The 16,095-nt window shown below is 37.4% G+C and overlaps 1 protein-coding gene across 1 annotated transcript in view; it reads right to left on the reverse strand.

Moving 5' to 3' along the window:
• Positions 1 to 16,095, reverse strand: part of CGRRF1 (cell growth regulator with ring finger domain 1) — a 36,514-nt gene that overhangs the window by 10,120 nt on the left and 10,299 nt on the right. The window contains exons 2-4 of the mRNA XM_045810438.2: positions 13,222 to 13,361; positions 5,570 to 5,747; positions 5,263 to 5,410 (exon numbers count right to left, since the gene is read on the reverse strand). Of these exons, the coding sequence (XP_045666394.1) occupies positions 5,263 to 5,410; positions 5,570 to 5,747; positions 13,222 to 13,361 (466 nt within the window). The remainder of the gene's footprint in view (positions 1 to 5,262; positions 5,411 to 5,569; positions 5,748 to 13,221; positions 13,362 to 16,095) is intronic.

Genomic DNA, 16,095 nt, shown 5'->3' on the forward strand with positions numbered 1-16,095 from the left:
CTGTGGAAAAATAACACATAAGAATAGCTACGAAAATACTAGAAAAAAAAGCTGTGGGAGGATTGAGCCCAGTCAGATATTAAGACATAATACAAAGCCTCTAAAATTAAAATAGTACAGGACATGGACAGGTGGCTAGAACAGAACAAACAGTCCAGAAACAGACCCAACTATCTATACAAATATGATGAGGGTATCATCTGAAATCACTGGGCAAACAGTCTTTTTAATTAAAAGTATTGGGACAACTGGATAGCTATTTGGAAAAATATATAATTAGATGCACTCCTCAAACCATATGTAAGAATAAACCCCAAAAGCATAAGAAACCTAATTATAAAAAATAAAACTATGCAAGCACTAGAAGAAAACATGTGAATTCCTTTTTACTCTCAGTGTAGGGAAAGACTTTCTAACTATGACTCAAACCCAGAGGCAGATGCATTTGACTGTATAAAAATTTAAAGCTTGTATGACCAAAAGCCCCATAGGCAAAGTCAAAAGACATCTGATGAACTGGAATAAAATATTTACAATATCCCTAATTAATGAAAAACTTTCCAATATTGAAAAAAAGTAACCAAAAATACTATTAAAAAATGGGCAAAAGACATGAACAGACAATTCACACAAAATTATAAACATGGTCCTTAGCCATATTAAAAGATGTTCAATTTCACTCACAAGATGATAAATACAAATTAAAACTTCATTGAGATATCATTTCCCACTCATTGGATTAATAGATTTCAAACGTTTATCAATATAGTTTATGGAGAAATAGTCACTTTCATATATTGCTGGTGGAAATGTATTAAAAAAGATAAAAAGGTACAACTCCACTGCAAGGATATAACCCCAATGGAGGGGAATTTGGTAATATGTATCAAAATGACATACCTTTACCCTTCAGCCATACAACCTCAACAATATGAAAATACATATGCACAGGCTATTCAGTGCAAAATTATTTGTTACTGCAGAATACTGGAAATTACCTGAATGTCCAGCCACAGGAGATTGGTTAAATAACTATGGTACCTATACACCCTACATACCATTGAGTGCTATGCAGCCATGGAAAAAAATGTGAGGAAGAGCTCTACGGACTGATCTGGAGTGATTTCCAGAGATATTATGAAGTGAAAAAAACAGGAACATGTATATAAATATATATAAAGTGTAATACCTTTTGAGTAAGAAAGAAAAGAAAAGAAGACATATAAACATCTGTATCTTCTCATCATCACAATAAGAAACATAGGAAGAATAAACCAAAAAACAATAAACTTGGTTATCTACAAGAATTGGGGTATATAAGAATGGGGGGCACCTGGCCAGGTGGAGCATGCACCTCTTGACCTCAGGGTTGTGAGTCTGACCCTCATGTTGGGTGTGGGGGTTACTTAAAAATAAAATCGTAAAAAAAAATTTAAAAAAAAGGCATTATGAGAAGGGATGACAGCATCTGAGTACACTTCCTCTTTATACATTTTTTTGACTTTTAGGAGAACTAATCCAAGTAATTTATGGACATAGAATTTGACTATAAACCCTTGGGCAGAAAATAAGGAGAGGGCAGTTGAGTACCAAAATAAATTCAGTAATGAATTATAAATCGCTGGGGAAAAAAAGGAATTCATGAAGCCATATGGATAATAAATAAAGAAATAAATGGGAGTTCTATTACTTACAGAATACTGAGGGCTGACCGAAGGGCTGGAATTGGAAAATAATCATTTTGCAATCATCATGGTAAAGATAAAATCTGTTAAGAATTATCAATGGATATTAAATCCAGGGGGGGAATTTTCATAAAGACTGGGATTTTGTGTGGTCTTAAAAGTGCCCCCCCCAAAAATAGAACAGAGGAGAAATGAGGTAACACCTTGCTGAGAGATCGAAATTAACATCACCAATGAGGGGAAAGAACTGCGTGTGCCTCCAAAGGTGACACCCTGAAAAGCATACATCATCACCTGTAGAGTAGATTGGCTGAAACGCACAACTCCAATCTGATCATGATGAAACACTGGACAAACAATGGGCAGAGTCCTATTTTACAAAAAGGGTGTATGTGACTGTATTCTTCAAAAATGCTAATATTGTAAAAGACAAACCCAGGCTGTGGCAATGTTCTAGATTAAAGGAGGCTAAAGGTACATGATAAATAGACTGACTGTAGACTAGAACCTGTACTGGAGAGGGAAACATGCTGTAAAGAAGACGGATAAATCCACTGACATATTGGCATATAGGTCATAGATTGGATAAAATATTTTATCAATGTTAGATTTATAAAGTTGATGACTAAATTGGGTTTATATCAGAGAACATTCCTATTATTAGGAAATACACACTAAGGTATTTGGGGGTAAAGAATCACGCATACAACTTATTCTTGATTCATTAAAATACACACACACACGTGGGCAAAAAATAGTGCCAATAATGAAAATGTCAACAATTAACATTAGGAGATCTGGGTAAAAGGTATAGGGGTGTTCTTTTGTTTTTCTATTTTTGCAAGTTTCTAAAATTGTGTCCAAATGAAAAGTCTAAAGAAAGAATCCTACTATGGTTGTAAACATAATATTCTTTAGGGCTTTATAAAGATTTAATAATTTGGCAATGGCTTCAGAGGGTTGCAATACTGAACCAAAATGACAGGACTGGTAGAAGAGAGTAATATTATCACCTCACACAAACAATCCTGCCATTCAAGTTAGTATTAAAAACTTCGGAAGCTACTATCATGCTAGTTATAAACATGTATGTACATGTATATGTCTACATATATAAATTTATATGTAGCTATAGATATATATTTGATATAGAAAAGATGCTCAAAATATACTAAATAAAAATAGGTCACAAAATAGTACATATAATTCAATCCTGTTTTTGTTTAAAAATTACATATATAAAGGTCTGCAAAGATACAAACATTCACAGTGGTTAACGTTGGATGATAGAATATAGGTGATTATGTATTTTTCCTTTTGACTTATCTAGATTTTCTCATTCTATTTCCTGCCACAAACATGTATTACTTGAGTAATAAGGAAAATATAATTGAGTAAAATGAAAAAAATGTCAAAATCAAAATAATGCAATAACAACCCCCACTTCTACCTAAAATAACAAACTGACTACACTAGCAAAATGTAATTTTTACTGTTACAACAGGAATGGTAGAGTTTAATGTTTTTTTCTTCAGATTTAGACTCTGACCCCCAGAAAAAATACTGAAAAACCAAATGCTCGGTTTGCTTTTAAAATTCAGAACAGGGAACAATACAAACCATGCTAAAAATATGCTTTAATTCCGACTTAGGCCCAGTCTCAGTGATAAGAGATGGAGAAGAAAGGTTTAACAGGAATAAAGGTAGGGCACCAGCCGATGAGAAGAAAAGACCCAGAGAAGGAGACTTTAAAAGGAAAAGAGAAAATACCTATTAACCCCTGAGGGCCGGCCACCCCAGCTCCCCTGTGGGAAAGCACCTGCGGCAAGTACGGCTGCGCCATGTCGTCCTCGTTCCAGTCAGATCCGGGGGCTGAGAACAAATCTTTCCCTGTTTATAGTGCCATTGACATAGACACTGGAAAGTGGTTAAAATGGTAAATTTTATGTTATATATATTGTAACACACATACACACACAGGCGTGCGTGCGTGTGCCCCTGTTTAGACTGAGGAAGAAAGTCAGAAAACAAAGAAGACTCTGGGTACCTTAAATAGATAAAGATCACCCTCAGTGAGGGGGAAAGAAGCCAAAAGGAGAGACTGGGAGGAAGGTGACAGATCTGACCCTTTTTGTTTTGAAGGAAAGGAAGGAAGGAAGGGAGCTTAGAAGACACGGGTGACATGGTGGTGACAGAAGGATTACCTTGCTGGGGTGGGTGGGGTAAAGAACAGAGGCTGGAAATACGAAACATCAACCTAACAGTACTTATTGATCTTCAACTGAACAGGGTGAGGGGGAGGAGGGGAGGAGGGGAGGAGGGGGAGGGAACCAGGGATTATTGTCAAGCTCTATGAGGCTCGCTAACATGGCTCAGTATGACTGGGTTGTTGGGGGTTTTTTCACTTATCACGTTTATTGAGCACCTATTAAGTTCCAAGACTGTGTTAGGTTATGGAAGTATACTGTTTTTAGTATGACTTATTTGGAAAAAACAAATTGACTTTAGTTCAATGGAATTTCAATTTGGTAAGATTAAAACCCCAAATTGTGTATGAGCAGGGTCTAGATTTCCCAATAAGGGTCTGCACTTTCCAAATGCAAGAAAATGTACACTTGTTTCAAGGAGATATTCTATTAAAATTTTTTTTCCTAAGGTACTGACACAGGACGACAGAGGCTTACTGTTTCCATCTCTTCCTGAATGACTGGGAGTTTTCTTCAGACTCCCATTTCAGTCTCTAAGAAGAGTATTTGCCCTAACACACAAGGTCGTTAGAAGGAATAAATAAGTTAATGTTTGCAAATGTACTATATATTATGACGTATCATGAAAATATTACCATATCTTTATTAATAAACATATCGATATCACGCACTTCAGAAAAGCAGGAAATTGGGTTATAAGGGCATTCTTACCATGAAACAGTTTCACCAAAAGTTTATTTCAACGTATAAGCTTCTACCATACTCAGAGGAATGTCAGGGCTCAGGTCCTCTTAGATCCCTAAGATGCTTTTATCTTACTAATAGGGACAAACAACCAGACTAAAGAAATAATGAGCACATCATGAGAAAAGGAGATTACTACAATTACTGAAAATACAGGGATCAAATACACAGAAGATGTAGGTGCTGCAAGGGCTATGATGGAAACAAGCATGTAAAGAAAAGAGGGTCTTAAAACTGAGCACTTCAGATGATTATAATGCTTATTCATTCAGTGCTAAAAATGCTAAGAATAAACATGCTTCCCAAAAGACTTTTTCTATCCAGCAAACATGACAGAATACAGAATGATAAAATTAACTAATTCAACTATAACATACCTTTTGTTTTCGAACTAACATCATATTCTTGTAACTCATATGGGAAAGAAGTCATACTCTGAAGCAGCTGTTATATATATAATAATCACACAGGTGTACTTCCCAGGTATTCCTTTTCCAAGAAAAATGTGTCTGGGCCAAATGTATATCCTCGGACATTAAAATAAGACTTTTTCTATTCAACAAATAATTACAACCCATCACCCAAATCACTTAAAGGAATGCTTCCAGAATTTTAAAATTACTTACAATATCGTAAATTTCGCGGTCATCCTCACCAGCTAGGGTCAACAGTGCTACCAATGGATAGCGAGATCTGGGCACTGTACCAAAGTCTTCAATTTTAGTATCTCTTGGTAACTGGCAATATATTTCTTCTTTGCTGTCCTTTTTAATACTTTTTGAAAATGTAAAGGTAAATTGCCACTATGATCAAAAATATAATAATACACCAAAGGTGATGAATAATAACTTAGCAAATACTTTATTTTATCCATAAAAGAGTCTAATGTCTAAAATTTTCATTTGTTAACGGATATATCAGATAAAAGGATACAAATACTGTTCTTGATAGAGGTACTCACTATACAGAGCATCTTCCAGGGCTTGGGGAGTGCTTATTCGGAAGCAGTAAAAGTGCTTCTGCAGAGCTTCATATAATTTCTGAACACTGCACCCCCAGTAGCATGTCAGGAGGCTATCTTCAAGGCAATCTGTTGTCAAAGTTATGCCAGCTGTAGAAAACAAAGAAGAGAAGAAGACAAAGAGAAGAAAATTACCTAATGCAATTTCTCATACAATTACACGGTGAATAACAAAAGCTTCATTTGGAGGCTGGCCAGGCTGATGGCAGTTATAGGAACTCATTAAAGGGTACGTGCCTGTAAATGAAGGAACTGGGCCCTAAACAAGCGATAGAAAAACCTCAACATCTACACAGTTTTGAAGCACTATCAGTAAACTCTTATTATTTACACATTTACACTTGGAAATCACCAAGTTAGTTTTTCGTGTGTGACTTAGAGACTTCTCCCACACAGAGTTTAAAAACTGAAATATAGTTCACTATTGATAACCTACCACTCTAACAGCATATATGATCCTAACTACAAGAAATAGTAGAGCTGTCTTCAAAAGTGGAATACGCAACCTTGACCTGTAAGAAACAGAGCAGGACTGTCTCTGAAAGTGGACAGACTAACTCACAGGGTCCACAAGGTGATCACTGGAGTAGAAAAAATATGAAAAAGAAATCAAGCCTTACTAATATTAATATACACATTGACAACATTAATATATACTCTTGTCACACAGTTAATGTCCTATATAATATGCAAAACATCCCAAGGAAAGAGTAGGAATTCTAAAACATGAAGGGCTTAATAGCAATGCCCTCATTCATTTGTTTTCAGCATAATAAAACTTATTACAATTTAAGTAAACCTGATTAAGTGGAAAAATAAATTATAAGTGGACATACAAATCATATTTTTTACCTATTTATTAAACACTCATATAGGACTTACTATTACCACCCATAAGATTTTTCCCCTTGCTCATGGCAGTTGTAGCAATATCAAGTTCAAGGGCAGCAACACCTAGGGTCTTATACCTCTGGCAGTGGAAAGGGTAGCACCTAGTGCTCAGGGGCAGTGGTGGACTTGCAAGACCAAAAGTACACGGTCTGGGGCACTGCTCCTGGCTGAACAGCCTCGGTCTCTGATTCTGGGTCTCCAAACCTATGTAATTCTGTAAGCTATCCAGTATCCTTTGATTGCAGTCATTTCTGTTATTTGCTAATAGAAATTCTGATGGATACATTATGAAGTTTTATTTTTATTTATTTATTTTTTAAGATACTAAATCGGTTTTTTTTTTTAAGATTTTTTATTTATTTATTTAACAGAGATAGAGACAGCCAGCAAGAGAGGGAACACAAGCAGGGGGAGTGGGAGAGGAAGAAGCAGGCTCATAGCGGAGGAGCCTGATGTGGGGCTTGAACCCAGAACGCCGGGATCACGCTCTGAGCCGAAGGCAGACGCTTAACCGCTGTGCCACCCAGGCGCCCCCATTATGAAGTTTTAAAAAAGGTGATCAGGGGCACCTGGGTGGCTCAGATGGTTGAGCGTCTGCCTTCGCTCAGGTCATGACCTCAGGTCCTGGGATTGAGCCCCGCGTTGGGCTCCTGGCTTAAAGGGGAGTCTGCTTCTCCCTCTCCCTCTGCCTTTCCCCTGTACATGCTCTCTATCTCTCTGTCTCAAATGAATTTTTAAAAATCTTAGAAAAAAAAAAAAAAGAATATTCCTTAAAAAATAAATAAATAAAAATGTGATCAATGGGGTGGCTGGGTAGCTCAATCAGTTGGGTGTCTGACTCTTGATTTCGGCTCAGGTCATGATCTCAGGGTCGTGGGATAGAGCCCTGAATTGAGCTCTGCACTCAGAAGGGATTCTGCTTGAGATTTTCTCTCTCTCCCTCTCCCTCTGCCCCACACTCACTCTCTCTCTCTCTCTCTAAAATAAATAAATGAATCTTTTTTTTTTTTAAGATTTTATTTATTTATTCAACAGGATAGAGACAGCCAGCGAGAGAGGGAACACAAGCAGGGGGAGTGGGAGAGGAAGAAGCAGGCTCATAGTGGAGGAGCCTGATGTGGGGCTCGATCCCATAACGCCGAGATCACGCCCTGAGCCGAAGGCAGACGCTTAACCGCTGTGCCACCCAGGCGCCCCAATAAATGAATCTTTAAAAATATATATAAATCATCCCTTTAAAAAAAATAAAAAGGTGATCAAGAATACGTGTTACAAGGATACACACGAACACAAGCAGACGCTTACAGGATATCAAAAATTCAGTTTTTTACTTTTCTCCTCCGTAGTTGTAGTATGTACACAGAGTTTCAGATTTGGAGTACGCACAGTAGCAGTGACATAGGATAATTTCCAATCATAGTTAAGCAAAACGTTTAATTGTCAGGAACTCTGCAATAGGTAATTGGAACAGAATTTGATTTCAAAGTTTTATATGATTCCAATCATCAGGTATTATTCAAGAATGGGAAATTTAATTAGTTATTATTTTTCAATTAGCTATTAAATAGCTAAAGAAAGACACTCAATCAATACAAATTTAAATATATATTTATATACTTTTAATATACAGTGATTATGTTAATTGGTATATTATATATTAAAACATTAATATGTCATGTTCATATATACTATTTATATTATGTTACATAACAATGTTTATACATTGAAAGTTAATATACATATTAAAAATCATAGGTCCTTTTCTCTATGTCACCACAGAACCATACAACATGAGGTAAGGAAAAAAAGCTGAAGTAGATATGAAAGGGAGAAATAGAAAAGGCATATAAAAGAAAGTGGAAAAAGAAAAAAAGGAACCCAGAAAATGATTTCTTAATATCCTTGGCAGAAATGTGAAAATGTGAAAAGATGTTATGTATGGAGCTCTAGTTATATCAAAATGCTGGCATCTACCCAAATGTCCAACAATAGGGGATTCAATGAATAAAATATGGAATATTCTATAATGAAGTATTCTGGAGCTCTTAAAAAAGAACTGAGGCATGGTAAAATATCTGCATATGCGACTGTGGGATGATCTTCAAATACATACAGATGAAAAAAGCAAGATGGAGGCAAGTATATAGCATATTCCTGTTTACCTCACAGGAGGGATATCCATATCTACATGGTTGTTTACACTACAAAAGAACCGTGGAAGGGTAAGCCCTAAAACATGTTAAACTACCTAGTTTATCTGCTCTGTAAAAAGCAGCAGAGTTCCAGAGATTCAGAGCTGCCTAAGAGCTTGTTTACAGACTGCATATACGTGACTGAAATGGGGAGAGTGTCAGAGACTACTGACAACTGGAGATCAGACTTCAACAGAGTATGCCTCTGAAATTAACATTACAAGTTAATGAGAAGGGAGAATACAATCTATAAATTCTACCCTCCACAATCTCTCCTACACTTGTCCATGGCATAGACTGAGAAGAGAACGTACTGATTTACACTAATTGATGGCAGTACAAATCCCCCCAGGCAAAACTGTCTCCCTTTTGTTTTTCCCACTTCTTCTGCAGACAGTTCTCATTCTTCCATTTTCTCAGTCTTCTAAAATTCAGTGCAAACACAATGCCATCTCAGATCAACAGCAACAGCAGACTTGGAACACAGCCTTAAACCAGAAAATTCAAAACTGAAGCTAACTGAAAGAGCATGCGGGTGATTTCCCTCAACCTGCCCTACGTGCCTAGCTGTAACAGCCAAATAAAGCCCTGCATAAGAGACAGCCATGAAAAAACTTGCAAAAAAAAAAAAAATGACTACAGTCAAAGAGTTGAGGCATTAAAAAAAAGGAGAAACAATAGAGCAGAAAAGCCACAAACTTTCTTTTTTTTTTTCTTTTAAAGATTTTATTTATTTATTTGACAGAGAGAGAGACAGCCAGCAAGAGAGGGAACACAGCAGGGGGAGTGGGAGAGGAAGAAGCAGGCTCCTAGCGGATGAGCCCGATGTGGGGCTCCATCCCAGAACGCTGGGATCACGCCCTGAGCCGAAGGCAGATGCCCAATGACTGCGCCACCCAGGCACCCCAAGCCACAAACTTTCTTGAGAAGAATCCCTGAGGAAGAAGAAATAATGTCCAAGGTGACCATGCATGAGGATAATAAATCCACAGTATTGGGAGATGAAAATTTTACGTTGTAGAGAATAGAGGTTCACAAGTTCCTCTGAAAATGCTACATGTGTCATTTTGTCTAACCCTTTTACCTTTGTTAGGTCTCACCAGGGTGAATAAACCAAAATATGAGGAAGCTGTTAGAAAGGGACAGGAGAATTTCTGAACCAAATGAATTAAACTCAACTAGCATATCCTGAGTACTTCCTTTCAATTTCAGTAGAGCCTTTTACATTGGGGACATGGAAATATCATAAATCCAAATCCAGTATTACCATATAACAACAAAAGAAATCCCAACAATCCGCCCATAGTGAAGAGAACTAAATGACTAAGATTAAAATTGATTTTCTTGTTCATTTTCAAGTAAATCAGGTCTCCAGGTATTCTCCTTCCCTCCTTTCATGCCAGGCACCTTGGGTACAGTGGTGATAAAAGACCTAGAATTTTAAACTACCTACACATCTAATGAAATAACCTTTTAAAATGTCACAATTATTGCTCAGAATCTTATCGTAACGTCTTGGTTAGACATCTTTAATGATATACACTGCTACACAGTTTAAACAAATGAATTTTATTCCGCCAAATGTAATTCCCACCAAAATCCTTCTCCTTATTTACCCACAGAAGACAGATAATGAGTGATAGGCACTGGTATTTTATTTTTTTAAAGATTTTATTTATTTGAGAGGGAGAGAGAGAGAGGGAGGGAGCATGAGGTGGGGAAGGGCAAAGGGAAATGGAGAAGCAGACTCCCCGCTGAACAGGGAGCCCAACTCGGGGCTTGATTCCAGGGCCCCGAGATCATGACCTAAGCTGAAGGCAGATGACTAACAGACTGAGCCACCCAGACACACTGGCATTGGTATTTTAAAAATTAAAAGACTTCACTAAGTACGGTATAAACCACACATTTAAAAAATTTTTTGGGTACTTCAGTAATGCTATTGTTGGTTGGCAGCTGAGAGGTCTTCTAGTTACTGGATGTCTTTTCATTTGCTTCTAACATTTACAGGGGGGCAAAAGGGGCACTTTTTGATATTATTTCTGCCTGAAAGGAAGATTGGCGGATTTCCTCGCACTTTCTAGCTCACAAGTATCCTGTGTTTGTTTGCTCACAATTTATCAGATCTTACTTTTTCAGCATTTCCCAGCTTGTGGAACTATGTAGCAGGAAGGACAGCTGTGTACTGGCAGCTTTTTGTATTAGCAGTCCTACTCAAGACCCACATATGACATGGCAACAGGTCCGAGTGCCGGACCACAGAGGTCAGAGGTCACCAAACTACCACTGTTCTGTACATTTTAATTAGGCATGTTTTCTAAACAGGTTAATTTTCTCTATCATATCTTGAAATTTGGTCTTCCCAAGTGAAAAATGTCAGAATGAACCCCCGTCAAATCTTAAAAAAAAAAAAAGGGCGGGGGGCGCCTGGGTGGCACAGCGGTTAAGCGTCTGCCTTCGGCTCATGGCGTGATCCTGGCATTATGGGATCGAGCCCCACATCAGGCTCCTCCTCTATGAGCCTGCTTCTTCCTCTCCCACTCCCCCTGCTTGTGTTCCCTCTCTCGCTGGCTGTCTCTATCTCTGTCGAATAAATAAAATCTTTAAAAAAAAAGAATGAACCCCTTACCTACCATTAGAGGGAAAAAAAAGAGGTCCTTAGTTCTCTTTAATTCATAGGGTGCTAGTATACTATTTACAGCTAAGGAAGAATAAGAAACTTTGTACTGCCTCATTATGAATTAGTATTTACTTAAGGCTGATAATCCCCATTGACTAAGTACACTGATTTATTTTTTAAGATTTTATTTATTTATTTATTTAGCATGCATGAGCAGGGGAGGGGCAGAAGGAAAAAGAAAGAACCTCTAGCAAACTCCACGCTGAGCACAGAGCCTGACTTAGGGCTCGATCTCACAACCCTGAGATTATGACCTGAGCCGAAATCAAGAGTCGGACATTTAACCAACTGAGCCACCCTGGTGCCCCGGTACACTGATTTTTGACATGTGATTCTGGAAGTTAGAGACAGGAAGATGACTACACAAGAAGGGTCACAGAAGCCAAGGAAGCAGGGCATCAAGAAGGAAGGATTGGTCAACTCTGTTAAACTCTGCAGAGACAGTGTTAACTCAGGCCTACAAAGCATCCACCAGATTTTATGACTGCTGCAGGTCAGGGTAGGGGCAGAGGGGATGATCAGTGACCTTCGGGAAAGCCATTTCAGCAGGGGGATTTGGGAAAAATCAGACTGCACTCATCTGAGGAGTGAAAGTAGAGCTGGCTAAGGACGAAGACAAATGCAGCCTGCTTTTGAGAAGCCTGGCTGTGAGGGGAAGAGAGACAGGGCAGCAGCCACAGTAAGATAAAACGCTGACAGAGACTGGAGTTGTTTTTAAGATCCCGGAAATCCGAGCAAGTGTAAAAGGTGATAGGGTCTCAGTCCAGAAATCTTTGTGGAGCCACGGAACTATACCTAGAACTGCCCACTCTGTGTCTCTACTTACCTGCTACAAAAGCATTTCAAAGTCCAGAAGTTCACAACTGAATTCATTACCTTTCTTCCAAAACCTGCTGCCCCTCCTGTATTCTTTATCCTGGTAAAAGGATCTGTCTGAGGAGGGCCCCTGCGAAGAGCCTGAGTCTTCCCCACTCTGCTCTCTTACCTGTCCCACCCTGGGTTTTATCCACAACAAATTACTTCTTGTTTCTCTACTGTATTGTTTTGTTTCTATATCGGTGCTTTGTTCATACTTCTCCGTCTACCTAGAATTCCTCCCAACCCCATGAGGTAAACATCTACTTATCTTTCAAGACTCTACTAAAAAAACAAATAGATAAATTAATAAGATAGATTCAGCACATCCTTTAACAAGGCTTTTCCTGAATATGCTTCCCCACCTCAGCAAACTTAACCATTTCTTTCTTTCTCTCTCTCTTTCTTTCTTCCCTTCCTTCCTTCCTTTCACTCCAGTGGTTCCTAGATAGTCTTGCAGACAATTCATTTTTCCAAGTAAGCACAGAAACAAAGTGCTATCATCTATTATTACCATCTCCCAAAATAACATTTTATACCAAAATAACTTATACCCAAAATATCATAATTTCAGATTAAAAATACTTGTTCTTGATGTTAGCAACCTTACAGTAACTGTTTATGCTATACCATCCATATGTTTCTTGCTGCACTCAGGACCCGTGAAAATGGCAGTGTCCTAACAAACTTCTCTTATTAACGGTTAAGATACTTTATTTTTCTCACACAAATGCCTGTTTGTTAGTTGATAAATTACTGAGGAGCAAGTTTGGTGAATTATTAGTCTTTGTATTTGTAGTACAAAGTACTACATAGTACGGCTCCCAGAATAAAATAGGTGCTCAATGAATACCTGTTAAGTCTAATGAAGAGAAAGCAATACAGAAAGAAAAATGCTAAGCAAGGGGCATAGAAAGAAAAAGATCTTTGGAAAATAGCCACCAACTTGTAATTGAAGCTGAAGATGGATTAGTGATCTCTAAGCCAAAAGGATTCTTGACTTGTCTCATTTGCTTTTTGAAAACTCTTGTGTTGAACAGGGTCTCTTCTGAATTTCTCAAAATTACTGGAACATCCCAACCAAACCTGAAGAAAAAGAAAAAGAAAATAATACGTAATTTTAGCAAATGCTGAAACTTTGTTATATGTGAAGTATGCTGTGCTTCATTAGTTATTCCTTTTTAAACAAGCGCCACGAAAAGAGATTATTCAGTTTACATTATATTACAGAATTAACCTAGAATTAAGAGATTAGAGGCCCCATACGATTGCAATATATTGTTCAGCTGGCTGAACTGACATACTCCTGAAAACAAAGAGTTCTACTGTTAATATTATTGATGATAACAAAGTAGTACAGTCATTACAGATAAACTGTACTTAATATAACAGAAAAACACGGTAAGAATTATTGAATTTTTTACATGATATAAAAAACAAATTCATATTTAATATGATGCAGACTATTTGATATTATTTATGGAATAGGAGAACTTTTAAACACCAAATACAGCACTTCATTTATATAACATATTTTCTACTTTTAAATTTTAGGTAAAAATGTGATAGTGCACATTGAACAGATTAGAAGGAAAATGAAAGGGACCAAACTCAATTCCTTATCAAATTAGAAAGCAGCTAAGTTCACTCGATTAAAAAAAAGTAACTTAAAATGAATACACATTAGTTAAACCGGGGGACATTCGGTTAAGATGGCATTCATACTCTGATGCACTCTCTTCTCTCCAGACACTTAGCAGTGCTGGATAAAAAATAAACAGAGAAATCAAAAGGACCCCACTGAAATGAGCAAACGAACTGTGGTGTGTTGAAACAAAGGAATAGTAGTACTTAGTAATGAAAAGGAATAATTTATTCCTCAAAAACAACATACTGAGCAAAAGAAGTCTTACACATGTGATTCCGTAATATAAAATTCGAAAGCAGGCAAAACTAATCCATAGTAGAAATAAAAAACAGGGCAATGGTTGCTTCTGGGGGGTGGAGGGGTACGGACTGACCAGGAAAGGGCACGAGGAAACTTTCTCTGGTGATGGTAATGTTGCATATCTTGAGAGAGGTTTGAGTAGAGGTGATGTGCTTGATAACACTGCAGACTTGTACATTTCATTGTGTGCGAATATTACTTCAAAAGAAAAAAAAGGAACTATAAACAAAAACAAATGTTGAGGGACGTGCTCAGTTGGTTAAGTATCGGACTCTTGGTTTCGGCTCAGGTCATGATCTCAGGGTCAAGCCTCGCATCGGGCTCTCTCTCTGCCTCTCCCTCTGCCCCTCCCCCATTCTTTTTCTCTCCCTCCCACTTCCAAAAAAACAAAACAAAACAAAACAAAAAAACCCTAAATGTTGAGCTCCAGCTAATAACATGGAATGCTTTAGTGTTTACAGGAAGGCTAACAACTTACTGTGAAGTGATCAAGAAATAAGACGGACAAATATGTAATAAAGACTCCATAGGAAAATACTGATTGTAGAACCTAAGTGATGAGCATATATATGTTCACTGTATAATTTTTTCAAGTTTTCTATATGTTCGAAAATTTTAATAAAATGGGAAAAAAGAGACAGAGCAGGTTCAAAGACAAATCTTTATGGCTCTGAAAAGGGAAAGAAATACAAAGTAGTGAGTAAGGTTAATGCCATGATTTGATGGGTCCCGAGTCTGGCAGCAGGCAGTGGCAAGTAAGCCTTCCCACAGTAAGAGGACTTTATAGGTTGTCCATTCGAAACAAGAGCCAAAGAGAGGTTCAGAATTTGAATCCAGGAGCTGGGTTAGGCCAATATCAATATGGAACAGAACTGTCATTATTAAGACCTGCTCCTTGACTAGCAGGCATCTAGGAATCTGGTTGGAGACGATTGTAAAATGGTTAAACAGCAAGGTTGATGGCAAAGGGTGGGGAAGAAAACTTCTACGAAAATTTAGGTTGCAAACCAAAATTTCAAAACACATGAATAAATCTAATGCCGAGAGAAGGCCAATAAAAGTAACACATGGAACAAAGTTATACTCTAGATGAATTTAATTTTATGGAACAGTTAGAAAAGGCTGTTCTGGTCCTGCTTAAGAAAGCTGAAAAGCAGGCCTCTAGTAGATGAAACTGTTTCCAAGTAAGTTAACTGTAACCCAAAACAAAGCTCAAGAAAATATCCATGAATACAAAAACATCCAGCACCCTAAAGTAAAATTCACAGTGTTTAGCATCCAATAAAAAGTTAACAGCCATGCAAAGAAGAAAATATGACTCATAATGAGAAGAGAAACTAATAGAAAGAAATAGACCCCAAAAATAACATGGATACTAGAACTAGTGGACAAGAACATCAAAACAATTGTTATAACTATATTCCATATTTTCAAAAAGTAAGTAAAGGTTGAGCATATTATATGGAGACATGGAAGATATTTAAAAAGACCCAAATCCATTTCTGAAGATGAAAAAATACAACATCTGAGATGAAAAATACAGTGGATGAGATTACTCGCTGACTTAACATTACAGAACAAAAGATTAGTATATTTGAAGATTTATCAACAGAAAGGATCCACTATGAAACACAGAGAGGAAAAAAATGCTGGATAAAAGAACCCCAAAACATCAGTGAGCCGATGGACAACTTGATGCAGTTTGCAGAGAAGGGGCAGAGACGTACAAGAAAACTACAGACATGTATCACTCAGGAACATAGATGCAAAACTTCTTAGTAAAATGTTAACAAATGAAATCCAACAATATATTAAAAAGCTAATAATCATGACCTACTGACGGCTTAACATAACATTAAAAATTTAATGTAA

This window comes from Ursus americanus, chromosome 26 (genome assembly GCF_024610735.1).
Source record: "Ursus americanus isolate L20-20 chromosome 26, mUrsAme1.1.p, whole genome shotgun sequence".
Taxonomy (NCBI): Eukaryota; Metazoa; Chordata; class Mammalia; order Carnivora; family Ursidae; genus Ursus; species Ursus americanus.